General features: G+C 41.1%; 1 protein-coding gene across 4 annotated transcripts in view; it reads left to right on the top strand.

Moving 5' to 3' along the window:
- Positions 1–25,916, top strand: part of arhgap21b (Rho GTPase activating protein 21b) — a 37,543-nt gene extending 11,627 nt beyond the window's left edge. Inside the window, exons 5-24 of one of the 4 annotated variants that reach the window (XM_056391315.1) lie at positions 3,059–3,151; positions 3,704–3,782; positions 3,870–3,924; positions 8,803–10,387; positions 14,037–14,183; positions 14,622–14,724; positions 14,864–14,909; positions 15,407–15,532; positions 15,637–15,936; positions 17,090–17,151; positions 17,282–17,427; positions 17,514–17,656; positions 17,966–18,124; positions 18,255–18,333; positions 18,427–18,500; positions 18,595–18,684; positions 18,804–18,971; positions 19,551–19,656; positions 22,704–22,735; positions 22,855–25,916. In XM_056391315.1, the coding sequence (XP_056247290.1) occupies positions 3,059–3,151; positions 3,704–3,782; positions 3,870–3,924; positions 8,803–10,387; positions 14,037–14,183; positions 14,622–14,724; positions 14,864–14,909; positions 15,407–15,532; positions 15,637–15,936; positions 17,090–17,151; positions 17,282–17,427; positions 17,514–17,656; positions 17,966–18,124; positions 18,255–18,333; positions 18,427–18,500; positions 18,595–18,684; positions 18,804–18,971; positions 19,551–19,656; positions 22,704–22,735; positions 22,855–24,435 (5,174 nt within the window). In that variant the 3' untranslated portion in view covers positions 24,436–25,916. Of the gene's footprint in view, positions 1–3,058; positions 3,152–3,703; positions 3,783–3,869; positions 3,925–6,840; positions 7,491–7,998; positions 8,121–8,802; positions 10,388–14,036; positions 14,184–14,621; positions 14,725–14,863; positions 14,910–15,406; positions 15,533–15,636; positions 15,937–17,089; positions 17,152–17,281; positions 17,428–17,513; positions 17,657–17,965; positions 18,125–18,254; positions 18,334–18,426; positions 18,501–18,594; positions 18,685–18,803; positions 18,972–19,550; positions 19,657–22,703; positions 22,736–22,851 lie in introns of those variants that run through there. The other 3 variants (XM_056391314.1, XM_056391317.1, XM_056391316.1) reach the window with 3 other exon arrangements.
- The last annotated feature ends 1,752 nt before the right edge of the window (positions 25,917–27,668 follow it).

Below are 27,668 nucleotides of genomic sequence, written 5' to 3'. Positions count from 1 at the left end.
CTTTCTGTGATCCCCTTTGTGATTTCTACATCAACAAAGAAGTGCTGGAAAGCCTACACAGAGCTTGCTCACTGTCACTGTTTAAATGTCATATAACTGTATAGAAGAGCCAGCTCCCATTAAAGTAGTCATGATTTATGTTTCACCCAAAAACAGAAATACTGTAAAAGACAGACTTTTTTGTGAGGAGCCTTGCCGGACTGTGTAAGCAAAGAGAATATTAAAGAATCCTGGCAGTTGCATAATGCTGGCAGGAGCTTGAAGGCATGAGGCCAGAACTGAAGAAAAAGAAAGACAACCTGGTATGATTTCAGTCCAGGCTGGGCTAGCCTGGTCACAATACCACACCAAAAAAACAGAAATACTGGCTAGCAACAGGCGGACAGCAAAAAGGGGAAGGAGTGAGCTGCACTGTCGTACCTCTAATGCCGTTTTGTTTATTCATAAAGTAAATCTTTTGCCACCTAAAGCCCTCTTCAGAATAAAAATATACTTTACAAAGCATCTTAAAATGAATAAACAAAAACATGGATACATGGGTATCTTTGATATACCTCTTGGAAATTGAACATTTGGAAGACTGAAGGCTTGAAAAAATCATCTAAATCTTTTTCATATGATGAGTCAGATTTTCAAATGGTCAATAGCAGTGCCTATACGATCCCCAGGTGGTATTTGGGGATTGTTATAAACTCATAGCCACTTGTGGGGAAAACAAGAATTAGTAGGTGTTTATCATATAAAAAACACTCTCAAGAAGTTTCCCAAAGGAAATATAGAATTTATTTAATAGAAAAATTATTGTATCCACTAAACAACTTTGAACAGCTTTATCTGTATTATATAATCTACAGTCTTAGCCAACAAAATTGGGAACAAAATCTTGACCTCCTGCTTTGACCATTGGTTGCTGCAAAGATCAGTGATGTCATTGTTCCGATTGCCCACTGAATCAACTGATCATTCAAAAGAAGTGTAGTTGGGTTTGACGTAATATGCGCTAAAATATGGATTTAAGCATGAAAACATTGCATCACATAAACTGCTCTCGTCCCTCCACAGTGCCATACCACCATCAATTCACTTATTGTATTAGAGTCTGGTGCTTCCCAAGACTAAGCTCTTCTGTCACAACGCCTGGGTCAAGTTTGGGTGAACTTGTGATCTAATGTTCCTTTGTCAACTCTCAACTCTTTTTTTTTTTTTTTTTTTTTTTTTTTTTTTTTTTTTTTTTTTTTTTCACATTTAGAAAATCTTTTACCACAATCACAGCTGTCATTTAGTTTTTTGTTTTTTTTTTTACTTAGAAATCGTTCTGCGATATATATTTTTTGAAATAGTGTTCATTAACTTTACAGTGAATGAGAATAAACATGAGCCAACTGTAGGCAATTCAGGCAAATCATGTTCTCCACCAAACATCTCTCCCTCCATTCACCAAGTGAATAAAATGGTTCAAATGAAACCTGGCAATGTTTCATTTTTTCAGAGAGGATTTTCTGTGTTTTAAAAGGAACATGTTTTGGCTCTGTGCTGAATGCACAGAGGTGAAGTTGATATTAATCTATATGTCAAAACTTTGGTAATACAGAAAACAAAACGCATTTCCCAAAACGCAATGTACAGTTATTTCTTGTTAAGTTAATAAGTATACGTTTAAGAATACAAATTATTAATGCACAGACATTTGAGTCTCTCTGTATATTATCTCATGTCCTATAAGGTGGCCAAGGCAAAAACAGTGAGTTATCTACTTCAGAGGAAAATAACTAAACTTCACCATACATTTAGATTTATAAGGTGGCTCATATGACTTCATGAACAGCTTCATTGTGAAAATGGAGATGTAGTGTACCACAGTATACCACCAGAGGGAGCTTGTCTCAGGGCTGTAGTTATATGGGACTCCTGTTGCAGTGTTACGTAAATGCGAGTCTCCAGAATGTGATTCTGCATGAGTAATTTTTAATTGTGGAAGAAAGAAAAATGGAGGCTTAAGTGTGTCTGTGTTCATGAGGTTTTCGGTTCTCAAAAGGTTTTTTAAATGATTGGTTCAAGAGATTAATTGACCATTAAGTGATATTAAACCACTTGTTTTCCTGTGTCCTTTTTTTCCAGTACCAATACAAAACTTTTTAAAGTAACTGGTAATATTGTGACTTTCATAGGGCCAAAAGTCATGTTTCTCATTAATTCACATGTTTTGGTGATAGTAAGAGTATTTAACCTCTTTCATTGACCAAGCCAGGATTTTTAACAACTTGTACTACATTTTTTTTTTTTTAAACTATCATGCCTGTTCTCATGCTGCCCAGTGTGGATTGTGAGCCATCGTGCACTGACTCACAACCAGAATGTTAACTACTGGGGAAGCGTTTCAGCTGCTCTTTGGCTATGCCCAGAGCTATTTCTCAGTTTATAAGGAAAGAGTGGGAGTTGTGCAGCTGAGCACACTGTCACTCTACTTTCTCTTAGTCTCTTTTTCTCTCACACCCTCCCTCTTTCTTTTCTTTCCTTCTTTTTTTCTGCAGCCATGCAGCTGCTAGGAGACAAGAGCAGCATGAGCAAACAGGTTTTCCTTTCTTTAGCTGCTTTTATCCTCTTCTCCAAAGCCACACAATTTCCCTCTATTGAGATTTTTTTTCTCTGAACCAATTAATGATCAAGACTATTCAAAACTGTTGTAATGTGGGCAAGCACTGGCCAGAACACATCCTGTTCTGCTGTCATAATGTTGATTCACTTTGCCTCCAAATCTTGTGCCAAACCTCCCAGTTTCTCTTTCATTCTCATACATAGCCATTCTCTCCTCTCACATAAATGTCATGAAACAATTTGATGTCTGGTAATCGATGTTAGGTTTTTTGGAGTTTTTTGGTTTTGTTACATTTTAAGAATTTAGCAATGACACTTTGTCATGGGAAGTCTTTAGTTGGTTAACCTTTTGGAAACCAGATGAACATGTATAAAACTGACCTACATTGCAGTTGATATGGTTTTATGTGTTTACATTTTGTCTTGTTTGTGTAATTTATATTTCTTTCTTTACTATCATCAGGGAGACAACGGAATAGGCTAGAACCAATGGACACCATTTTCGTGAAGCAAGTCAAGGAAGGTGGCCCTGCTCATGGAGCTGGGCTTTGCACAGGTAATAATCAATCATCAATCAATCAGTCTCCTTCTTTAACCAAAACCTATTTGTGATCGCTTGGGAGCATAAGAACTCAGAAGTAATAACATTACAACAAAGGAGGCATAATCCTGTAAGTGATATGATACAGAGCAGAAAACTTCCTCTAAACTGCTGCACTGATGTTATGAGTGTTGCAAGCGAAAGGGGAAAATCCAAGGAGTGCAGTTTTCACCAGTGGCCTGACAGTATTCTTGCTGTGACGCAAAACATTAGCAAGGACATGTAGTTGTAGGGAAGTTCTCGTTTTTTCTGCTTTTTTATTTAGTCGCTAGCGTAGTGATTTTATGGTCTGGTGACTAGCGGGAACCTTCAATATAGTTACTGGAAACCTCAACATCAGGTGATTGACTTTGGGCTATTTGCTTTTTTCACCATCTGTCTGAAGGCACACTTCCTTTTTTTGTCATTAGCATAGGATCTTTTTTTGTAAAGACAAATAGCTTATAGTGTTTTACTACCCCTCTCTGTTACTGATGTCATTACTACTGCTTTTTTATTGCCTATTAGGTGATCGCATAGTGAAGGTGAATGGAGCAAGCATCATTGGGAAAGCCTATTGTGAGGTTATATCCTTGATCCAAGACAGGTGAGATTTAATCAGAATTTTTATTGTTCATTCTTGGTCAATTGGTGATTTTTTTCTACTTTAAGTCCATTCTTTGTTCCCCAACAGCGGTGACTTTCTTGAACTTTGTGTGATGCCAAAAGATGAGGATATACTTCAGCTGGTAAGTTTCCCTTTACTATCCCGTTTTATAAATGGGATTCAACTAAATACTTTTACCACCCATGCTGAGCTGCTCTAGTTTAAGGTGTACATGTTGGGACAGTAGTCATAAGATGCAGGCAGCCTGCCTATCCCATCAGAGCTCTCTATCTAGGCCTCCTAATCAGGCCAGAGCAGCATTTCTGTCCTCCAAAACTGCTGCTGACACCGCTGCTGAAATGGCCTAATTGAAGTGGTAAAAATGACCTAAAATTTCATATACAAACATTTTATGGAGTAATATATGAGGTGTGGCTATTAAATAATGAGACAAATGCTGTAATTCATTCATTTTGTTGAAGAAAAGTTACATTTCTTTCCCCCTCAATATATTCCCCCTCTGCAACTACACAACACTGTGTTCTGGTCTTTCACTGATCAAAGCAGTGCAGCAGGTCTGTTAGCTGTCTCAGAAGCTCTGTCACTTTCTTCTCTTCTGGAACAGACTTGAAACGGGTTCCCTTGAGGGCAGGCTTGATTTTGGGCAAAAGAGAAAAAATTCACATGGTGCTAGGTCAGGTGAATAGGGAGGGTGGTAAACTACTGCAATGCTTTTCTCAAGCAAAAAACTGAGTGTGCTGGCGGATTGTCTTTGATGAAGGATGAAACCATTTTCCGACTGCTGTGGCCTCTTTCAAGTGACCCTTTCTTGCAATGTTTCCAAAACCTGTTTGTAATAGTGTTGGTTCAGTATTGCAGCAACTGGCACCCAATTCTCCTTAATTACATATTTAATGTCAAAGAAAACAATTAACATTGCATATCAGGCGTAAGAAAAGTATCACACCTTAAACACCTTGTACCCAACCCCATCCAGATAGATTATATGTTTTGACTAACAAAAGGGACAAACATCCTCAACATGCTTAGGCAATATAGATCGCTGCCACACACGCCACACATGACAGCCTTGGTGGTTTGTTACCTGCAGCAGGTTGTTGACTACTATTAAAAAAGCAACAGAATTTGAAGGGAGTCAGATTTGTGTGGTCATGTTCATATGCATTTGTTTGATTTTTGGATGTGTTTTCAGAGACAGTAAGTCCCTAAATGGATCTCCGTTACCACACCTAATTAAATGGAAACCCAACTAGGAATTTAATTAAACAAAGATATCTTTTCTTAAAACAAATGTTTTGGTAAGTTGATATTGTAGTGACGTGCTCTTTCCACTATGACTGCAGCAACTGTGACTACTTTCAAGAAAGCCGTTTGCTAATACAGTTGCTGTTCGTAATATATCGTAATGTAGAGTAAATGGTTTAAGAAAAGTGGCCATGATACTTAAATGTCATGGCAGTTTAAAAATAGCTTAAGATCTGCACATAAAATACAGAAAGTTAAATTATTAAGCTAAGGGCTATAGATTATTTATCAGAAGAAATATATATTTCATAAAAAAGAAAGCACCATTTTAGGTGGAAGCTAATTGTCAAGTATGTCTAAATACCATGGACTGAGGTCCTTGGGGATATGAAAAGGTGTACTGAAGTTGAGTCTTTATAGAAGAAAATTTGTATTTCAAATTTTAGGCTGAATTATGTAGGCTTAGGCTTCCTGCATATTAACTGTTTATCTTCAGAAGTCATTACAATGCAACATTCAGCTTCAGATTCTAGTGTGGAGCTCACACAAATGTTTTCTGTCTAATTTGGCTTGTCCAATATTTTCTTAGATAATAGTCTTAGTATGATTATGGCACAATAAAGAATTTTGTAAAACGTATAGTGTTTTTTCAATTATTAGCCTTAAATGTCAAAGCGTCTTAAGTGTCAAATTACAAATGTCAATGTGTTCATCCCTACAAATTAGTATTCAGATATTTGGCACTTATAGTAGTAGATTAATGTAGGCTTCATGTATTGGCTTTGTCTTTCCTTGACCTTTTCCTTTGCTGTGTCTTCATAAAATATTGTGAGTATTGCATGTTCCCAAAACTATTATAGGTGCAGGGATAAGCCTTCATATATGTGTGCACTTAACATCTCATCATTAACCTTTAATGCACGCAGCTGGCAGCCGTTGGCAGCTACTATGTATTCTGCACATTCAGGACAAAGCAAGGGTGCACTCATCTGTTCCATATCTATAGAAAATCACAGTAAGTGCTTTGTCAGGATGCTCAGGAATCCTCTCACAAGGGCTTCTTGTTATTTGACAGCCTATTTATGAATTGTATAATGAAAGAGCCGGGCTGTTTGCTTTACCTGAAATTTTCCCTTGTGAATTATTTTTGGCTGCATTGAATCCTCACAATTAACTTGATTAAATTAAACACTAAGTATGGCATCCAGAACTACAATATCAATGTGTTTTGTCATAACAAACAGTCATCTCTCTGTTTAAATAGCACATCCTTCTGAAAATATACAAGCAGTGGTTTTTTTTAAAACAATGCCAATGCTCTTCATTATTTAGCTCAGTTTCTTTAGTTTATTTAAATTGGACTTGTAATTTCACAGAAAAATAAAGTATTGTTCACATCCACTTAACCCTCTTCTTACATCTAATATCAGTTAATTTTCTGCTTTGTGATTACCAATTGACTGTTACTCCACCTCTCTGCCCTGTTAGGTCCTCCCTTTCTCTGACTCTGTTTTTCACTCTGTACCCATCCACTGTATCTTACACGTGTGTTGTGATAGCACTGGTTACAGTATTGCACAGTAAATGGTCAGCAGCCACACAAAAATATATATTAATATAGGCAGGGAGACTGATGAAGGCTGTCCATAAGAACAAGAGGATTATGAGAGATACTAGCAAGATGACTTTACACTGTAGGAGGCAGCACACACTGACTGCCTGGAGACAGGCAGCAGTTGCTTGGCAAAGAGATGGGAGAGAGGGTACATTCAGGGAGCAGAAAAGGGAGGGAACTGCGTGTGGAAAGCAGAGGGAAATACTGAGCAGGGAAAAACGAGGGAACAGCATGAATGATGGGCTGAAACCGGTAGATAAAATCAGCTGACTGCCCTGTGTCTAGAACAGGTTGATGCTGAGGGAAAGGGAGAGAGGAGGAAGGAGTGGGAGGGGGAGCTGTACCATCACAGCTGAATGTATAATCAGCAGCTGCTGCTTCTGTCATGTGAGCAATAGCAGAGGGAGGGAGAGAGAGAGAGACATAGACTGGAGGCACCTTGTTCAGTTAGCGTAATATTCTGGCTGAAGATGGATAGAACCATGGAGATATAACAGCAGTAAGAAAGGCAAGCTTCTGCTCCTGCCACCTCGCCCAGGACAGACTGTCACTGGCAGGTCGTAACGTGGCAACCCCTGCTACATCTCTGCTTCTTCATCCCGCTGTACTGCTGCTGCAGCTCTAGTATATTTTTAGCATGTCAAGCCCAGGCAATGCTGTGGCTGTTAAACGTTCTGTCCTCTCTGAATCTGTTCTGTTTTTTTGCAATGTTTGGATTTTGCTCTGCTGGCATCTTTTTCTCTTTCACCCTGTCTCCCATGATTTCTAAACGCTCTTGTTTTCACATGCTGTAACGGCAGCCTTTTTCTCGGGAAACTACTAATCTGGTAAGCAAACAGCAGACTGTGTAGCCACTTGACGTTGACATGTCGTGCTTGCTGTCTCATTTTGTATATGTCATGCATGTCAGCATCGTCATTATAAGATGTGGTCTTCAGGTTTTATATTATTGCCATTTAGTTGCCTTGGATGACTGTTTAATGGTGAGCTCTGTGTTGGTGGATCAAATGTGTAGACTAGAAATGGCCGATGCACTGTGTCTGCGGTACCTGTTAGATTGAGCACTCGAGCTGGCATCCCGCTGGCATCTCAGTGAAGCCTCGCCCCTCTTCATCCTCCGTGCCATATGTTATTAGTATGATAAAGGGCAGTGACCTCTGAACTCTCCTCATGCTTACAAAGGGAGGGACAGAGCCTGGCACTAATCACAGCTGCACACAGTTTTATGTAAGATTGTAATTTGACACCAGGTTGTAGAGAGGATCAAAGTCCTCATACCTTTACACGTTTCTTACTTGTTGTATGTACAGTCTGTTATGAGCAAAGCCGATACATGTAGTGAGCCTTACAAACACATATCTTATGGATTGGAAGAAGCTCTAGCCTTAATTTTGTATTCATCAAAAAGGATTTTATGAGTACCCTACAGAGAGATGGTAACAGTCCGTCAGTCTGAGGTGGGTAAATGGAAACACTGAGTACCGGTCCGCATTTATGTCCATTTTTATGTTATCATGTTTGTTCAGATATGTTGATTGTTAATTACTTCATTGCCATTTCTAACCTGTGTAATGATTGTTACACAATCTTTGCTGAGACTGTCACAGTACAGGCTACATATTGAGTTTGGTACTAATAAACACCTTTCCACATTTATCTATGGTCAACGGTCTTTGCCGTTGTAGTAGGTATTTGTCTTCTGTAGATTAATCTTTTTTTCCTTCATATTCAAAATCACAGTTGTTTAATAGCAAAAAACTGTTTGGAGAACACAGCAGCAATATTTGAGAAAGACTGTACCACAAAAATCTTATCATGAAGGACCATCTTAAGTCTGTGTTAGTGAAAATATTTTTTGGTTTATAAGGTGTACTATCATCAGCAATGGATCAGTGAACATAGCCATGAGAACTCTAGATAAGGAGCAGATGAAGACCACTGACACCCCTGAACTGCTAACGCCTCCGCACACTCATATTGCAACATGCGCTGCCCACACACATGCATCCAGTAGCATTTGTAATATCACACTTGACTTCTCTGTAAGCATCTAGTAGCACAATGCTGAATTTTACACACGCTTGCAAATGCAGTTTGTACTATATCTATTATAACACTGCTTTGTTGCTCTGTCCTTAGGCCTACTCCCAGGATGCCTACCTCCGTGGCGAAAGCAGCTACAGCGGAAATGCCTGTCACATTCCTGATCCACCCCCAGTATGCTACCCCAGAGTAGACTGTAAGCCTACGGGCATGGCCCAGGCGACAGACTCAGCGGGGCAGGTCTGCCGAGGGCCAACATCAGCTCCTGACCATGGATACCGCAAGGAGATCACCGTGCCCCCGTCTCCTCCTCCTCCTCCTCCTCCTCAGTCATATCCAAAAAGCCAGATGGCAGTGTGCATGCGCAACGACAGTGTGAGGACTGTGGTGGTTCCTCCTGATGCAGCCCATCTGGGGCGCATGGGTCCATCTCACAGGATAGATTACATGGACCCTGTCTTTGTCAGGGGGAGACCTGGGTCACTGGCCCAGTACCCTCACCCTCGAAAGGCTGATGTCTACCACAGTGGTCCAGGGATAGTTCCATATGGAGGTCAGGCACCTCACTACCCAGGCAACCATCAAAACATTGATTGGCGCACTTACCAGACATACAGGGAGTACATTGACAACAAAGGAATCCATTCCCATGGTAGTCGGACTATCCAGGAGAGACTGGACAGTTTGCGAGCTGCCAGTCAGACCACCTTTAGTGCTACTCATCACATTCCCCGGGGAGACTGGGGCCCTAAGGGGATACGGCGAAGGAGTACCTCCCACGAACGGTCATACCAAGGACCTCCACCGCACTTTCAGATTGCTCCACGCAGTGCCTCGCAGGACCGCATGAGCGGTGCAGAGAGGATGGGTCATGCCAGGAACTGGGCCCCTCGAAGCGTATCCCAAGACGGCCTAGTGCACAAAGCCCGGGCACACTCCATAGACTATGTTGAAACTGCAGAGCTCGCTCGAATCAGTGAAAGGAGAGGAGGATATGGAAGGGCAGACCAAGGTACAAGGCCCAGCAGACAGTCTATCCCCAGACACGCCATGCTCCACAGGCCTTCTGTTGGATACAGCGGTGGGATGAGGGGGGCACCTAACCCTCCTCTCTACTCTAAAGGACCAGACTCTCTTCAGACCCGCTCCTCACCCATGCTCTCAGACAGACCCTCACATTTTGGAAAGAGCACAAGTGCTGAACATTCGTTTGCTGATCCAAGAGTTTCAGTCAAAGGAAACCTCTCAGGCCACACTACCCAACAAGGCCAGAGCAGGATGTGGGCAGAAACCATGCTGCCTGTAGAGGCAAGCAGAGATGCAGCATTGGTAGGACACAGGTCATCTTCATGCTCCACCCCAAAACAGATGCCGCAGAGGCCTATCATCCTCAAACCTCCTCACCCAGACTCCCAGAGTCAGGTCAATGGGCGAAGCCCAACAGAGACGGGAGTGGTTCTAAGGGAGAAGCCCCCCTCTGGAAAGAACCCCAGCCCCCTGCGACACCCTTCCTACATCCTAGCTGTAAACGACGAAGGAACAGATTCCACAGCAGATGTGGTGGCATGCTGGCTTCCCAACGATGCACGTCGAGAGATACACATACGCCGCCTTGGGGAACAACGTCACACCTCCTGCTCCAGCAACCTGGATGAGTCTCTGGACTCCATTCCATTCATCGGTAAGAGAATAATCAGTTGTAAGCCTTGTCGGCCCACGTTGCCATGGCAACGACAGCAGGCAGTAGTAACATGAGGCAGACTGGTAGAGCTACCACTGTAGCTAATTAAAGGGCTTCCACCATAGATGCTAATGGAAATCAGTTTAAAATAGATGGATGAAAAACTGACTGTGGAGCCTGTAGATCTCATAGTTTCATTGTTAATTTGATTCAGCATATCATTGGTGTATGTATATAGTGCTGGGAAGATGTTCACAAATAAACTAATCTTCCTGGGAAGATATTATTAATTGGGTTATGTGGCATTCAGAGAGGTTGTGTGGGATGTTTGGCTTAACTGGGGCAGAGTAAAGGATGGCTTAAGCCTTTTGGAATATATTGAATTCTGAATGGATTGCATTATGCTTCAGTAGTCCCATAATGCATTTCCTGGTGATTAATTAGTTGTCATCTCAAAAACGACTGTCTCACCATCTACATAAAAAGTGTTTTGCAGAGCAGAATCCAAAAAATGTTTTAACTCATACCTTTGAGAGGTTATCAGAATGTTTTTGCTTTTAGTTGCTTTGTGTCAGATTTTTGGAAACGGCACCAGACACATTTCTAAATGTGGTCGGACTTTTACTGCCAAGATTTTCAGTATGTTCAGGCTTGTTATAGAGAATCTGTTGTAATCAGTTCAGCAGTGAGAAATATTCATAATTAATAGGAACTCTGTTTATTGGCGTGCCTTGATGAGAACATTGCTATAGTTACATTGCTGGAGGCTAAACTGCGTATCAGATGGGGGGGTAGGCTCTTTAGATTTCTTGTTTGAGATTTACTGTCAGAAAATGTGTGAAATATTTTATGTACATATGTCTCTGTATCGTCTCACTCCTACGCGATCTGCCACTCTTCATATATGTATTATATATGTTTGGGTGTCTATCACTACCAATCTCTCCATGATACCAATTAATGTAGAAAAACTGTGGGCTTTGTAAGAGTTGATATCCTGTTATTCATAGTTAATTTTTGTTTGTTAATTTTTTGTAGTCTTAGCGTTACTTCTGTAATGTTAGCCTGATTCTTCAGAGACATGGTCAGTTCCTGATTGCACAAAGAAACTTAAAGCCCCAAGTCAGCATATTGCTTTGGTTCTAACTTAGGTAACCCGTCTCTGATAGCTGATCTACTTTTGTTTTGGAAAGGACATAAAGGAAACATTTTGTACTTTGCAGGTAGACTGTATGGAGGAACTAGGTCACAGGCAGCATCAGATCTGGAAGCTTTTAGTTTGACCCATGGGAGAGAAGTTTGTTTTCGAGTTAAATTTGGGTCTTTTTTATAGCCGTTCAGTATTGGTTCAATGTAAGATAAATCTCACATATGTTGCAAGATAATTAATTCACAATCTCAGAGGTAGATCTTCAGAGACCGGTTCACTTCTATAAATCTTAGACTTTCAATCTATACTCAGTTGCCAGTTTATAATAGGTACACCAGCTAAAAGTTATACAGTCTGTCTTTCAGATCCCAACAACCCTATGATGAGTAACTCCCAAAAGATATGGAAAGAGATAATTAAATGGCACCACCTGAAGGGCGAGGTCGAAATCTTCAAATGGTTTGCCTGTGACCCTGGCTTCATACCCTGTAAATATGACAGCAGGTTTAGAGGCTGGATTGGAAATGGCCTTACTGCATATTGTACTTTCTTAAATTTTTTTAGTAAGTCTTAAGGACAACTTAAACCTGCAGAATCAGCATTACTTGAAGTATTTATGAATTAGGGTTTTAACTGGCAAGAAATTTCAAGAAAATTAGGGATATTTCACAATAATACAGGAACAATGAGACAGGATCTGCAGGTAGCAATGACTAACAACAAGCTCTCCCTCCCAGAGAGAATTCAGCTAGAAGATTATGATTCGATTCTTTTGAACTCCAGCTCAAAGGACTTGCTACTCTAATCAGTAGTCTTCTGGAGTTCCTGTGGAGGTGCTGCGGCTAATCACTTCGTCATTTTCTGAAATTGTACCTGTGTTTGCGGTGTCCTGGAGGCTGTGATGTTGATTTGTATTGCATTATACTAAGAGTTGTTTTTCAATATTTTAATTACTATTTGTTCATTTAAATGGGAGTAGACTGGAGGAATACCCTCAGTTGTGAGCCAGTGCAGGTGTTTTTGTGTGAACATCTTGTTAAGCTGAGCCTTGTCAGTGCCCATGTGCTCATCAAGGATTTATTAAGCTTTTTGAAGTTATGCTTATTGCACCTTTCCTAACTCTAGGTCATGTAAGTCTCTAAACAAAATACTAAATTTATGATCTGAGTTTATGGTCTTGAATTTAGGAAATGACAGTTTCAACTTAGATGTACAGTATATTTAGTATCAGTGAGGTCACCACACTTGTGGTTTCCCAACAGTGTTTCTGTTGTTCCTTCAGAAGTCTGTGTAATGTTGGTTGTTAAGGAGGCCGAACAGTCCAGGTGCAGACAAAGCATGCAGTGACAGCGATGATGCCGCAACACCACCATTCTGGGACTGGTGCCCTGTCCCAGGAGAACAGTGCCCTGATTGAGCACCATCGCTGGGCCTCCATCAATGACCTGTTTGAAAGCCCACTGGTCTGGGCCTTAGTCGCGTGAGGTCATTTGGTCCTTAAACCCAAATCATCATTTTATTTATCTAATCTACAGACATGATCTTGCTCTATTTTGCTGTGTACCTGGGATTTGGCCCTTGCTTGTTAATTATGATACATGTTTATAGCTTTACAGTCTCTTTTTAGATTCATTTCACAGATGAAGAAAGTGAGCATGTCTTGAACACTTGAACGAATGTTACTGACAAACAGTCTGGGCCTGGGATAGTACCCTTTAGGTGTTGCTGTACCAGGCTGCCTGATGTAAGGCCTGTCAGTGTGAGCGTCAAACCTGCAGCTGAAGAAACCAGTGTTTTTCTTTGTGATATACTTGTGCCTCTTACGTAAAAGTTCACTGCATGTATTTGAGTTTAAACCCTTTGGGTATGTTATTGACTTGGATGTGTGCTGACTACAGCGGAGGAAACTGGTCATCTTGTATTTTTGGAGAGAGTCGATAGAGATGGAAGACTTTGAAGTTGTTACCACTAAATAATGTTTGTGAGTGATGGACATAATTTAAGTAAGGTAGCCAAACACGCCTTTTAGGGAATTGGTGACATCCTTTTGCCTTGCCCCATTTCAAAGTTGGGTACAGGCTGGAATTAGGACAGTTGCTTTCAAATTTAGCTCCAAATGCCCTTCGGCTGCAGAGAGCAGCTTTGTACTCTGAGCTGTTTCTGGCTTGAAGTGCCAGGAGTGGGCGGTACTCAAGAGTAAAGAACTTCCCTCTCTCAAAAAATCATGTCATAAAATGATCTGTTCCCACTCTCAGCTGTGTTGTGGCATGTTAGCCATGGGAGTCACAGAAAGACTGTTTTTTAATTGTTCTCACAGATGATATAAAGATGTCCTAAAACAGCAGGCCTGAATTTTCTTCTCTTAATGAGACACTCTATATGGAAATATAATACTGCTTAGTTTGACAAACACACCCGTCACAAATGTAATATAGTTACGTCTTTGACACAAGTTATATATCAACTCTGTGCTCAGACTGAATGTTTTATTATCATTAGATGAGCCAGTCAGCCCCAGCGTCGACCGGGAGGCCGCTCCTATTCCACCCTCTGCCGTGATATCTGTTGCACCATCCATAGCTACAGGTCCCTCCAGTCCAGGCTCACCTTGCCCCACCATTCGACGTCAGCTATCACATGACCAAGGTAAACATTATTGGGTTGGTTGGGTGAAGGATATGTGAGTCAAGGCTTGGCACAGAGTGAACACTATACAAGTCATTGGCATTTTTGGTTGTTTTATTTTGTTCCATGAAACTGCCTAAATGATTACACAAAAAATTGTCACAGATTATCTTTCAATCAACTAATAATTTTACCTGTAGCTTTTGGAATTTTGGGTTTAGTGTTATGTAGTCTTTAAATTCATTTATTTGGGCACTCCCACCTTCATACGCTCAGTAAATACAGATGAATCATCTTAACTCACTGTATGGTGTTATTGTTGAAATATTATATTTGACCGGTTTTCTTTAATTGTTCTTTAGACCACAGCTAAACAGGCAAGCCACCTCTGGGAGCTTAATGTGACCCTCATTTACACTCATAACTTGGCATAATTTCCTATTTCTTAACCCTGTATAGAGTCCCTGAGAAGTGCTTTGCTGGAGTCTGAATCAGGTAGCAAAACAGAGCGGTCAAAATCCTACGATGAAGGTCTAGATAACTACCAGGAGGAGGGCAGAGGGTGAGTGCATATGTCCAGTACTAGATCAGTGCTCTCTTTTTTTAAAATCTTTTATCCTTTTTATCGAGTTATGAGTCTGTGTGGTCTTGTCTTTCTGACTTGAAATCAGCTTTTCTCTGTTGTTCTTCTACATCTTTAGGAGATCTTCCAGTAAGCATATGCCCAGTCTCAGGGGCCTGAGAAAGGTGAGAAACTATAGGATTATTCACAACGTGTCCCCTTTTCTTATGTCATTATAGAGCTCAGAATTCCTTTCTAGTCTTCACATATATTGATGCCATTGTTTTTTGTACTTTGTGACAGTGGTATTGTTTTACCTGGCATTGAAATGCATGTGTATTGACCACATAGCCACCTCTTCACATGTGTGTAAATAAAAATCTGGCTGTAACACTAGAAGATTGTCCTAAATATAGAAGCCAGAAGATAGCCAACTGTAAATTGAAATATTTTATGAACAATCTGAACATCCCAACTTTCTTTTCCTCTCTCAAATTTACCTTCACTGGCTTCCTTGGGAAGTGTTTTGAGACACAAATGATAAAAATTTTTGATATTAGGGTTTCTTGGTGACCATGTAACCGTGAAATCCACCTGAGTCCACTTGGAGAGATCTTTGTTTCCTGTTGTCTTTGTCTCTCAATCTCCCCACTTTTCACGTCACAATCTGTCACACTTGCAGGCTCTGGACGGACATAAATCATCGGGGGATTCTGGATCTCGAAGGGATTCTTCTTCAGACATCTTTGCTGATTCTTCCAAAGAAGGGTTGCTGCACTTTAGGCAGCTTAGTACAGATAAAAATAAGGTATGCATGTACAGTCATGTCTCCATTTACCAGCCATACATATCATTAATGTTTTGATGTGTATATAAGTATTTCTCTTCCTCTGTCTCTCTCTGTCTCTGCAGCGTGTTAGTGGAGGAATGAGATCATGGAAGCAGATGTATGGTGTTTTACAAGGTCACACCCTGACCCTCTACAGAGACAGGAAGGATGCTCTGTCTCATGCTTCGTCACAATCTGACGAGGACCCACTACGAATCAGCATCAAGGCCTGTCTGATTGACATCTCCTATAGCGATACAAGACGCAAGAATGTGCTGCGACTAACCACTTCAGACTGCGAGTATTTGTTCCAGGCAGAAGGGAGGGACGACATGCTGACCTGGATCAGAGTCATTCAGGAAAACAGTAACCCAGATGAAGAGGTGAGTTTTAGTAAGACTCACGTTGTCTGCTTACCTGAGTATCCAAGTCAAGATTACTACTGCACATCACCTCCAGCTCTCCCCCAACTCAAATGAATAGGGACTGCAGATATTTGAAGACATTTGTCAGAAGTCCTAAAATCCAAAAGGACTGTAACCCCTCTGGGTTTTGTCATCATTCCATCCAGTAAATTGTCATCAGGGCAGAGCTTAGCACTTGTGGTCAGTTGCTTACAGTGACAGGAAAAACAAGAACATTTAAACCAGACTTCACTATAGTTTTGAAAGAAAAAACAGGCACTCCCATCAGGTTAATAACAAAGAGAACCAAAGTCTGTTTTTGAGTTAAATACAATGACTGTGTCAGTGATGTGGAGAGGATTATAGCCTTTATTTATTAAAATGCCTAACAAAAGGTGAAATAAGGTGTCATTGGAAACTTGCTCTATTCTGGCAGAACAAAAAAGCAGGTGGCACTTCTTGGGGTGTGAGGGGGAAATTCCATTTTAGACAGAGAGCCTATCAGTGAGCTGCCTTTCAGCAAGGCCTCGTTAGCTGATATCTTCTGGCAATAATTCACTCTGGTATCTGAGATAGATGTCTGGCAGCATGTGATTAGGTAAGATTCGAAATGTTTTGGAAATTTAGTGTACATATTAAGACTTCACTGATAATATACCTCTTAACATCAGACCATGCTGTGAGTCATACTGCTGCAAGGCTATACAGTATAGGCAGACTTGTCTTTGGACATATTGGTAAAGTTGATAATGTTTTATATTCTCTCTTGGGTGAAGAAGATAGCTGGATGCCTAGCCCTGAAGGCAAACTGATGTAATTTCTAAAATTATTGGCCTGTCTGCAGTTTGCCTTTTGTTTTTATCTTTGGGCTTGGTCCTGGTCTGTTTGTCAGCCAGTATGTCAAACAAGTGACTACTTCCTGATTGCCTGATTGTTTTTAGATCTGCAGTGATTACTGAAATGTTTAAGGATTTGTGTTCATGTATCTCAAGAAAACAATTTTGTTAGATTTACAGGGAATGTCAAGTAATAATTTAGAAAGTTATATTAGAAATAAAAATCCCAATTAACCTGCAATTCATTTGAACTTTATGTCTTAGACTTTCCTAACTATATATTTCTGTCATTACAGAATGATACTGTAACAAGCCAGGACCTGATCAGTCGAAAGATCAGAGAATACAATATGATGAGGTATGCTGGATTACACATTGTTCCCCAGGGCTTATCCGCAGTACTCAGCCACATATCTACCTAGTTTAATTTGATGCCAACCCAATGTTGATATTTCTTTATGTGTATTTTTGCCATTTGTGTGGATCAGTGCGCCCAGCAGCAGGTCTGAACCTTCCCCCAAAACCTCCCGCCAGTCCCTTAGCATCAAACAAGCCTTCCTGGGAGGTAAAACAGACGGCAAGATTCACAGCCCCCATTCACCCAAAACAGGAGAGGAGCGGAAGGTGCTGAAAGGTAGATACCAGTTCCTTTTAGTGTGGTTAGATGACCTTTCTAGTCTCATTTGGCTAAGTTATATATGTAAATGTATACCTTGTTAGATGACTCCAGTCCACCGAGGGACAGAGGTGCTTGGAAAATTGGTATCGCAGGGATCATGAGGAAGCCCTTTGAAAAAAAGACCCCAGCTGGCGTCACATTCGGGGTGCGGCTTGATGACTGTCCACCTGCCCTGATAAACAGGGTGAGTCTCCATCTTTCTTTATGTATTTTAGAGAAAATGCTGTGTAGTTTAGCATTCAGATGATGTGAGTAGCATGTTGTTTCCAAACACATGAAATATAGATTTTTGCATCAACTTGTCAGCGACAGTGGTTGTTATTTCTTGCAAGGGTAGCTCACTTTAACTGTAGGAGACAGTGAGGTATATGACACATAACTCCATGCACTTCACATCAGTGCTTGTTCACACAGTATGTAGGTTCCTGTAAAAATTTCAGATTTAACATATTGATTTGTCATATGTAATGTGTTTCTGCTGTGTGCTGTGCAGTTTGTTCCTCTGATCGTGGAGGTGTGCTGTAAAGTGGTGGAGGAGCGAGGTCTGGAGTACACAGGGATATACAGGGTCCCTGGGAACAATGCCGCCATCTCCAGCATGCAGGAGGAGCTCAACAGCAAAGGCATGACTGACATCGACATCCAGGAAGACGTGAGTGACTGACAGTTGGGATGCACAGTACAGTGTGCCACTTTATTGACTGACAGCATCTTTTAGCAGTGATTGATTTGTACAGTAAGGACTGCTTATAATGCTGTCTCGATCTTTTACTTCTCTGCAGAAATGGCGGGACCTTAATGTCATCAGTAGCTTACTAAAGTCCTTTTTCCGAAAACTTCCAGACCCTCTGTTTACAAATGGTAAAATCTTGTAATGTTGCTGAAAATTAGTACAATAAACTTCCCAACAAAGACTACAGTATGTAAAAAAAACAATTCTGTTTTATTTAACAGAAAAGTATGCTGATTTCATTGAAGCCAACAGAACCGAAGACTCAGTGGAGAGATTAAAGGAGCTTAAGAAGCTGGTGAGTAAAAATCTAAAATGAGAAGCATTTATAGCATTACAGTTAGGCATACCATTAACTCTGAAACTCTGTTCATTAATGTCAATTCTTGCAGATCCATGAATTACCTGTTCATCACTATGAAACTCTGAAATTCCTCTGTGCTCATCTCAAGAAGGTTTCTGACAACTGTGAAAAGAACAAGGTACAACTGTTAACAGGATCTGTCTGTGTTAATATCATTACCTCCTCTCCCATGTAAATCCAGTATCCCTTTGAGGATTATTTCATTACGTCTGATTTCTTTTAAACTCATCTGTTTAGATGGAGCCTCGTAACCTGGCAATAGTGTTTGGTCCTACGCTGGTCAGAACCTCTGAGGACAACATGACCAACATGGTCAATCACATGCCGGACCAGTGCAAGATAGTTGAGAATCTAATCCAGCAATACGACTGGTTCTTCACTGATGACGGTGATGAGGACCCTGTTGTATGTGGCAATTCATTTTCTTCCATTTTCATTCATGTTTATCATAGATGCCTAATCTCTAGACGTTTAGTTTATACATATGGCCATTCAAAGCTGCACTAATCAGTATTTTTGAATGAGCAATGGCTCAAATGACTATGTGTAATGTGAATGAGGTGAAAGGCGTTGCTTGTATTTCTTAACTCTCAGACAAATATCACAAACTCTGCAGAGTCCAGAGCATTTTAGCATTGTTAAGCTCATTGTTTTTGGATTTCCACCTCACAACTTTTGGTTCCCTCTTAGCTTCCATCCTTTCAGTGACGAAGCTCTAATGAACCCAGTGTACGCTGCCTATGTAGCACCAAACGGCAGACATATACATTTAGCAACTAGACCGCCAGACAGCCAGATATTTTTCCCTTTGACAGCTAAATCATTTAATGAATCTGTCCAGTTGATCGATTAGTGCAGCTTTTAATAAATTGCAACTTTATGCCCTATTTGTGGTTATTCTCTCTTTCCCCCCAAATATGTATTGTGTGCAGTCATTTATCTTCCTTCTGGTCTCTCTGTTATTCCCTGCATGTGTTGCTCCAGACCACAGCTGAGCAGGAAAGCACAGTGCAGTCTCAGCCTGTGCCCAATATCGACCACCTGCTCTCCAACATTGGACGGACGGCACCATCACCAGGCGAAGTCTCAGGTAACAAACTGGGATTTTTCTCTAAGGACTCAGTCCTCCACCATCACCACAGAAAATATTTTACCATGACAGCAATACTGTATATAATTGTCATTAACACAGTAGATAAAAGTGAAAAAAATGTGTTGTATAGACTTATTTACTTATAAAATTAAATGTTAGCTGTGTCTCAGTCGTTTATGCTAAGATGAAGAGCATCATGCCTGTTTTCCTTAATTTTAGATGCTTTGAGCAAAAACAAGTCTGCCGAGTTTTATTTGTGTTTCTGTTAAAGCAAGCTTTTTCAGTAATTTTTCAATCAATACTTTTTAACCATTGGAAAATTGTTGAAAAATACCTTGTAGTATGTTCAGCCTTTTTTTTTTTTTTTTTTTTTTTTTATTAATTTATCTATTTTTGGATAAAAGTCTGTTTTGTTTGGATGTTGACGTTTTTTTGCCCAAAGAGATAAAATTGTCCTCAAGTTTTATTTTTGTTCATTTCTTTGCTTTACTCTTTATTTTCTCTTGCTCAAGTCATTTTTTCTCCCTGTGCTTTACCTGTGTTGAGACGACGACTCCTTTTCTTTCAGTTCTTTTCTTCCCCTCCTCCTCGTCTCTCACATAATCCCGGCATGTTCTTTCCCAAAGAAAATCTAACAAACAAAAAAAAACGATGGAAGTTTTAACCCTTCTGACCTCTGCCCTTCTGTGTGTAGTGTGTTGTTTTTCTCCCTTATCCCTGTCCAGCACTCACACATTACCCAATCTTGACACAGGCCAAGTGGGCGGCGTCTATCACTCGATGATGTCACTGATGGACTCTGTTTTGTCAGTGATGGACAGCTGGGACTGTAGGAAGAAGGACGAGTGTTGTGCCCAGTGTAGCTGCCTAGTCTGCAGAAACCCGCAGCTCTTTTAAATTTGGGCGAAAGGAGGAAAAAAGATAAAAAAGAAAGAAAGAGAAGTCGATGTTTGTCATTTTTCCTGTGGTGTGCACGTCTCATATTTAAACCAATACCCTAAATTGAGGGGATACAGAGCGATGCTGCTGTACTTTCTCTGAAAGCCCTTCTGCTGTCTCTTGTTGTCTCTTAAGCTGATCGCAAGGACAAGTAGCATGGTACGGTCAACCTCAGGTTCTCTCCCGGTCATGTGGCATAATGTGTCATGATGTCTGAGGGTGGGGTCGTAGTGGTGGGACTGAGCTGGATGTTCCCCAGCACACATCCGTTTACACAACAGCAAAACCACACATACAACCACGTCCCAGACCGATAAGTTATGTAGTGACTGATGCAGGGGCACACATAGCAGAGGACGGGGCTCCAAGCAGGTAGCTGTGCTAGTATTTGCCGCAACAGGTAGTTTTTTTTAACTTTCAAGTGCCTCCTCTTGTGTGTTTTTGTTTGGTTTGTCGTCCGTGATGTCCTTATTTCAAAATCTTTGTTGTCATTCAACATTAAAATACGTCACATTGTCAGCTACACACAAACACTGCCACATACCTCCTCATCTCCTACTGTCACATAATGTACAGCACCTACATCAATCACTGACATGTCTATCACAGTCTCCCTACCCAACTCAGAGCTATATACACTGATACACACATTTTGAACCTAAATTATATCTTCAATAGCCCATTTCCACTACAGGAACTCTTTCAGGAGCCCAGGAACTTCAGGAATTTTACCTACAATTTGATTCGACTAAATTCAGTTTCTTCTTCCAAGAGTAGTACTTTCTAATGGGCCAGGAACAACAGAGCGAGTTACCAGTGCTTAAGATCGTTGATTGGCCAACCTCACAGCTCATGCAACTTGCCTTACAGCTTCATTCACACAATAGGGAAGCTCTGGATCCCACTTGTAACAGTATAAGGATGAAGTTTGGACATTTGTCTGACGTTCCAAACAAATGTTGCGATTTCCCAACAAAAAAGTTTGCTGAATGTTTATCATGGTCACATTTTGAAGCACAGATATACAACCATTAAACACTCAACAGATCACCTACTTTTAGAAGAGATGGTCTGGAGTTTTCAGTCTCTTTTTTCATCTCTGCAGGTCTTCATTACATCCATTTAAATATCAGAGCCTCAGTAAACTCAAAGAACACAATGACTCAGTGTTGTTTTGTCAAGTGTGAAAATTGCTCCTCAAACACTGCTGTCATATTGTAATTCGTCATCCATCTGATTTGCCTAATCTTCACAGATCCTCAGATGCTGTGGAAAGTAAACACAAGTGGCCAAAGGGGACTTTGAGTTCCTGAATTTAGTTCCTGTGGTTCCATAGTTCCTGAAACTATTTGGTTGAAAAGGGCTATTTGTCTGCTTGTTTTTATTAGCTGCAGGTTGAGTGTTTTCTTCTTTTGAAAAGTGAGAAAAGAAAATTTTGTGAACTCTTTGTTTTGCCTTTTATGTTGCTGAGAATGACGGGCTACAAGTTAAAGGGCACCACAGGAGTTTATCTAGCTTGGAGAAAGAGCAATCTGTCTGTCATACTACGGCTTGCCTGCGGCAGCTGTATCTACCACGACACACTCACTGATCTGTTCAGCTCAGGCCCCTCTCAGTCAGTCATCACTCCCTCTCCTCTGTGACGTCTTTGAGTTGGGAAAGAATGCCCACAGCTGGTTGGTGGCTACATGTGATGCTCTGTGACTGGCGTGTTTGTCTGTGATGTGCCGTCGTTCCATCGATACATGAGCATGAGCTGCTTTTTGTGTCTTGGTTTACTGCCGGGTTTTCACTTCCTTTCCTCTCATCATCCTTCATCTCAGGCCTCTTCTGCTGCTTTGTCCACTTTTCCATATACTGCTTAGTGTGGTTACTCGTTGTCCTGTTTCTCTCTCTCTCTCTCTCTCTCTCTCTCTCTCTCTCTCTGAGCCGAAAATGTGTCATCTGCTCTCATCAAGCTGCTCTCATTACTATCATCGTGTCCGTCAGTTTCACTCTGAAGAAACATTTAATCTGCCTCTTCTGTTTCTTTATCTTGTTGACTGTTTTCAACAAGTTGCAGAGGTGACAGACTTTTACTAATGATTCTCTTCTCTTTAATGCAGATTCAGCATGTAGTGACTCCTCCAAATCAAAGGTATGGTCCTCTTGTTTCATTAAGGGTCACATTCATTCCTCTGTCTTTGCTGTTTTTTTTTAATTCTTCCGTTTTGCGTTGATGAGTCTTTTAAAGCTATTTTCGTTCTGTCTCAGCAGGGCTTGTGGGGGTCAGGGAAGGATCAGTGTAGCAAAGAGATGCTGCGCTCCTCCTTCTTTGCAAGCCGTAAACGTAAGAAGCCCAAGGACAAAGCTCATCCAAGCAGTTCAGACGATGACCTGGACGCTGTGTTCCCCAAGAAGGAGCTCCCGGAGGAGACTCAGCAGCAGCCTCTGTGGTCCCCAGACAGCCGGACCGAGGAGGAGGAGGAGGAGGAGACGGATGAAGCCAGTGAGAAAGAGAAGCATAGAAACAGCTCAGAGGAGCAGCTGGACAAAACCAACAGGAAAGAGTCTCTCTCCAGCAGCCTGATGTCGCAGCCCTCTCCCCCCCTGCCTCCAGAGCACATTTCCTCCACCCTTCAAACTGGCTCCCCCTATGCCTCACCCACACATTCCCCAAATCTCAGCTACCGCATGCCGATGGCTCACCAGTCCTCTCTGTCAGACCCGCCCTCCAACTACGACGACACAGTGTCCGACCTCGGTACGATGAACAGCACCAGCTCTCAGGCTTCGGTGCCCAGAGTGAGGCGCGGCAGGATGGTGGCTCTGGGGCCAGAAGCGGGCCCCTGCGGGCTGGGAGCAGAGGTTTGCTCCATCACCTCCGACTACTCCACCACCTCCTCCATGACGTTCCTGACTGGAGCTGAGCTCAGCACCCTCAGTCCTGAAGTGCAGTCTGTGGCCGAAAGCCGGGGTGGAGATGATGCAGACGATGAGAGAAGTGAACTCATCAGCGAGGGAAGGCCAATGGAGACGGACAGCGAGAGCGACCTGTCTGTGTTTACTGTCGGGAAAGCTGATCAGAGAGAACTGCAAGACGCTCCACGACCTCTCCCCTCCCACAGACTCATCGAATGTGATACACTCTCCAGAAAGAAAGCTGCCCAACAGAAAACCGACAGTGAGTCCTCGCTGGATGGAGCTCGGAGCGATAAAGATTCCAACAGACTGTCACGTGTTTTGGGGTCAGTTAAAGGCCGTTCAACTGGCAGCCTCAGCTCCTCGTCTCGTAGTGAGCTGGATAAGACGGAGCCTGCATGGAAGCTGAAGATCACTGACCGACTAAAGGTGCGTCTGCGAATGTCTGTGGATGACATGTTCGGCGTGGGCAGCCAGAGGAGCCGGTCCCCAGAGGGCCGCAGTAAGAAGAAGAACATCAGACGCAGACACACGATGGGCGGTCAGAGGGACTTTGCAGAGCTGTCTGTTTTGGGAGACTGGCCGCAGCAGATTGGCATTGGTTCAGGCTCTCGGTCGGAGCTGTCAGCTGTGGACCGACTGAAGCCGAAGTGCAGCTCTCAGGACTTCTCCATCGGGGACTGGATTGCCCGCGAGCGCCACCGCACAAGCAATCCTGAGGTCAGCCTGGACTTTCCTGAACAGCAGGGGGGGCTGTGCAGCCCAAACTCCCAAAACTTCGGAGCCTCGTCCTCTTCTGAACTCCCACATCGTCCAGCTGAGGTGTTGAATGGGGACACCCCCCCAAGCAAAAATCTGAGCCTTTCGGCCACCGCTCACCCACATAAACTCACTGGTTCCCAGGTGGTCCATTCACGATTCTATCAGTACCTGTGAGAAGTATTGGACGTGTGTGACTGTGTGTGTTATTCATCTGTGAGATGTGTACTTACGTGGGAGTCTGTCAGTGTAATGTCTGTTGTGTGACCAATGTTAGTGAATGAGCATGTTGCACAAAAAAAAATGTCTGGAGTGTGTGTCTGTAAGTGGTGTGTGTGCTTGTGAAAAGAAGATTACTGCACACAGGGATCGTTGATCTTGCTCACATATAAGGCATGGAACAAAATATTGTTTATACCATTTTTAATTTCATTCTTTTTTCTTTTTTTTTTAATGACAAATGACTTTGGGATGGGTCAGCAGGAGGACTTCCTCCCTCCTACAAATCCCTGTTATGCTGAAGATTGAGAGGACCTGTTGCTCATGAAACAATGAGTCTGTGAAGTATGTGCAAGAAGGTGTGAACACAGTTAAGATTGTTATAAAGGTTTAGCTAAGTGGCTTTAAGGATGAACTGACTTCTAGGATGAATAGGAAGTAGTAAAAAAGATTTTTAGTATTGCAGAGGAATTATTTTTGTGTAAAGAAAGTTATGATGTTCAAAGTCAGTGAGTCTCTCAGTAACCAAATGAAGAATGTACAGACATGCTTGCTGTAATACTGACTAAAAGCTTTAGATGCTTGTGTTTCATTCTAAAGTGTACATATCCCTATTTTTCTGTGTACTTGAATTGTGTTTTTGGTACAGCCTGTGTGTGGACTGCTTACAAGCGCTCTGCCGTCAAAGGGGCCTTTCCAAAGGTACAAGGGTGACAAGGAGACACTGGAGTTATGCAAATGGAAACCAAGAGTTATTATTCATCCCAGCTATGTGGTTTAAAGAGCAGTGAACAACATCCCTCTGATGCAAGTGTTATGCTGTGTTTTAGTGTTTGTGGTTCACACATCTGTTAGGCAAAGAGAAAGAAAAAGAAAATGGGTAATCACATCAGAAAAAAATCATGTTTCTTCACAATAGGAAGTGCCTCACAATGAAATGTTAAGGGTGCCATATTGTCTTTGTTTATATACACGAAGATGTTACTGTGAATGACATTTTTATTGTCGACTCTCAGTCATTCTACAGGTAATGTAACAAAATGCCGAGCTTCCATTCCTTAGGCATTCCACTCTGGTCTTAACATGTTTTATACTTTTTTTTTTCTCCTCCTGTTTTTCATTTTTTTGATTTTAACAGAACTTGAATTTTAAATATTCCTTGTAAAATAAGTAAGTTAAATGTACATACAAATGCCATGTTTTAGCTGCTTTACATTTCCATCAGATTGCAGGATTAAGTACAGTATTGTGAGATGAGGTTGCTCGTGAGGCCTATGTGGGTGTGGGCAGCCGGGTACTTCTCTGTGGAGAGAGGTCCCTGCAGGAGGAAACACTTCATTGAGCTGGACCATTTGTACCAATGCTGTGTTCCTCTAATTGTGAGAGGGGTGTGCACAGACTCCTGAAACACTGGAAATAAATTTTGTCAATGGCAAATTCTCATGTATGTTGTCACTTCCTCAAAAATGTTGAAGCACTAGATACCAGTTACATACTGTACTTTGTTGGTATACTATGGAGGTAGATTTGTTCAGTATTGTTTGTGTGAGCAGATCGACAATCCATGTGTAAATGTGTAAACTCTGGATATAAAACACCTTCCACAAATACAAAAAACTAATTTGCTAAATCACAAAAATACCTTGCAAATATAAAACGAATTTTCCAAATACACAAACAAATTCCACAAATAAAAAATGATCCGTAAATACATTCAATTCATTTAGCATTAAATGAAAACCATTTGTGAATATCTTCCTAACATTTACAACTTTCAAACAGAGAGTTTGAATTTGTGGATCTCAATTGTATGCTTGTGGATTTCAATTTTACGCACATGAAGTTTTGAAACAAACTTTCCGCCAGTCTGAACCAAAATCGACTTGGGTCACCTGCTGGTGACGCCATTTCCGCTTTTCAAAGTAAGAGCACGTAGTCTTCTATGTGTTGTTTTTTCCCTTAAATAATCAGCGACAAGTAACGTGCAATACGTTAACGGTTGTAAGATATGAAGTGACAGGACCTGGTCACCATCTTTGTTAATATGGCTATTGGTGTTCGTATTTGCTTTAAGAAATTACATATTGCAATTTTATTGTTAATTGTTAATATGTACAGTAAATATTCATGTTGCAGACTGGGAATGAAAGCCAGGTGCTGGAATTTTTTTAATTGTCATGATGATGAAGATACATTGTAAATAGATCGCATTTATTTACTCATCCAACCTGTAAAGAGATAACTGGTGTCATTTCTTTACGATTGAATTTATTGTAATCATTCAATCTATTTGTGAGACAAAAATTGAGATAACTCTACCTCTATAGAAATCCCATTCATTTCTGGAAATTTCAGGATTTTAACATTAGTGTGTATGTGCAAATGTTCACAACTAGAGTGAGTGACATCACAAAGAGTGGGGGGAAGCTGTTCAACTGCTGTGAAAGATTTCTGTTGAACTTGTCCTCGTAGCCACAAAATTTCCAATAACAGTGAATATTGCATATCACAGTGGATCTTTGTTTCATTTTTGCCCTGGTAAAACAAGCAGCTGCCTCTGCCCAGGAAAGGCAACAAATGTAAAGTGGCATCTGAACTAATGACCTGCCTTGATGAAAAGACTGACAGATTGCATTTTCATTTAAGTTTTGACGCAAAAAGAGCATAGTGACATGTAAATGTAAGTGAAATGGACTGTGGGTTGCTGTTTGTTTATTGTATTTGAATATTGTCGAGCGAGTTAACGGAGTATAAAAGTCATAGCATAGTAAGGCATGAAAAGTCAAACTAGCATTAGGCATTAAAAGAGACATTCTATAATAAAGCATATAAAAGTGAAAGTAAAGTTTCGCTTAAAAAAATAAATATACATATTATAGTAAGACATAAAAAGTCATAAAAACGACATAGTATAGTAAAGCATGAAAGATCATAAAAATGTCATAGTAAAGTAAGGCATAAAAACATCATAGTATAGTAAAGCATGGAAAGTCATAGAAACATCATAATATACTGAGGCATGAAAAGTCATTAAAATGACATAGTATAGTAAGGCATAAAAACTCATAGTAAAGTAAGGCATAAAAACTCATAGTATAGTAAGGCATAAATAGTCATAAAAATGTCATAGTATAGTAAGGCATAATAACGTCATAGTATAGTAAGGCATGGAAAGTCAAAAAACGTCATAG

Source organism: Seriola aureovittata, chromosome 12, assembly GCF_021018895.1.
Source record: "Seriola aureovittata isolate HTS-2021-v1 ecotype China chromosome 12, ASM2101889v1, whole genome shotgun sequence".
Taxonomy (NCBI): domain Eukaryota; kingdom Metazoa; phylum Chordata; class Actinopteri; order Carangiformes; family Carangidae; genus Seriola; species Seriola aureovittata.
Note: the sequence above shows the minus strand (reverse complement) of the source record. Positions and strands in the feature narration are given on the sequence as shown.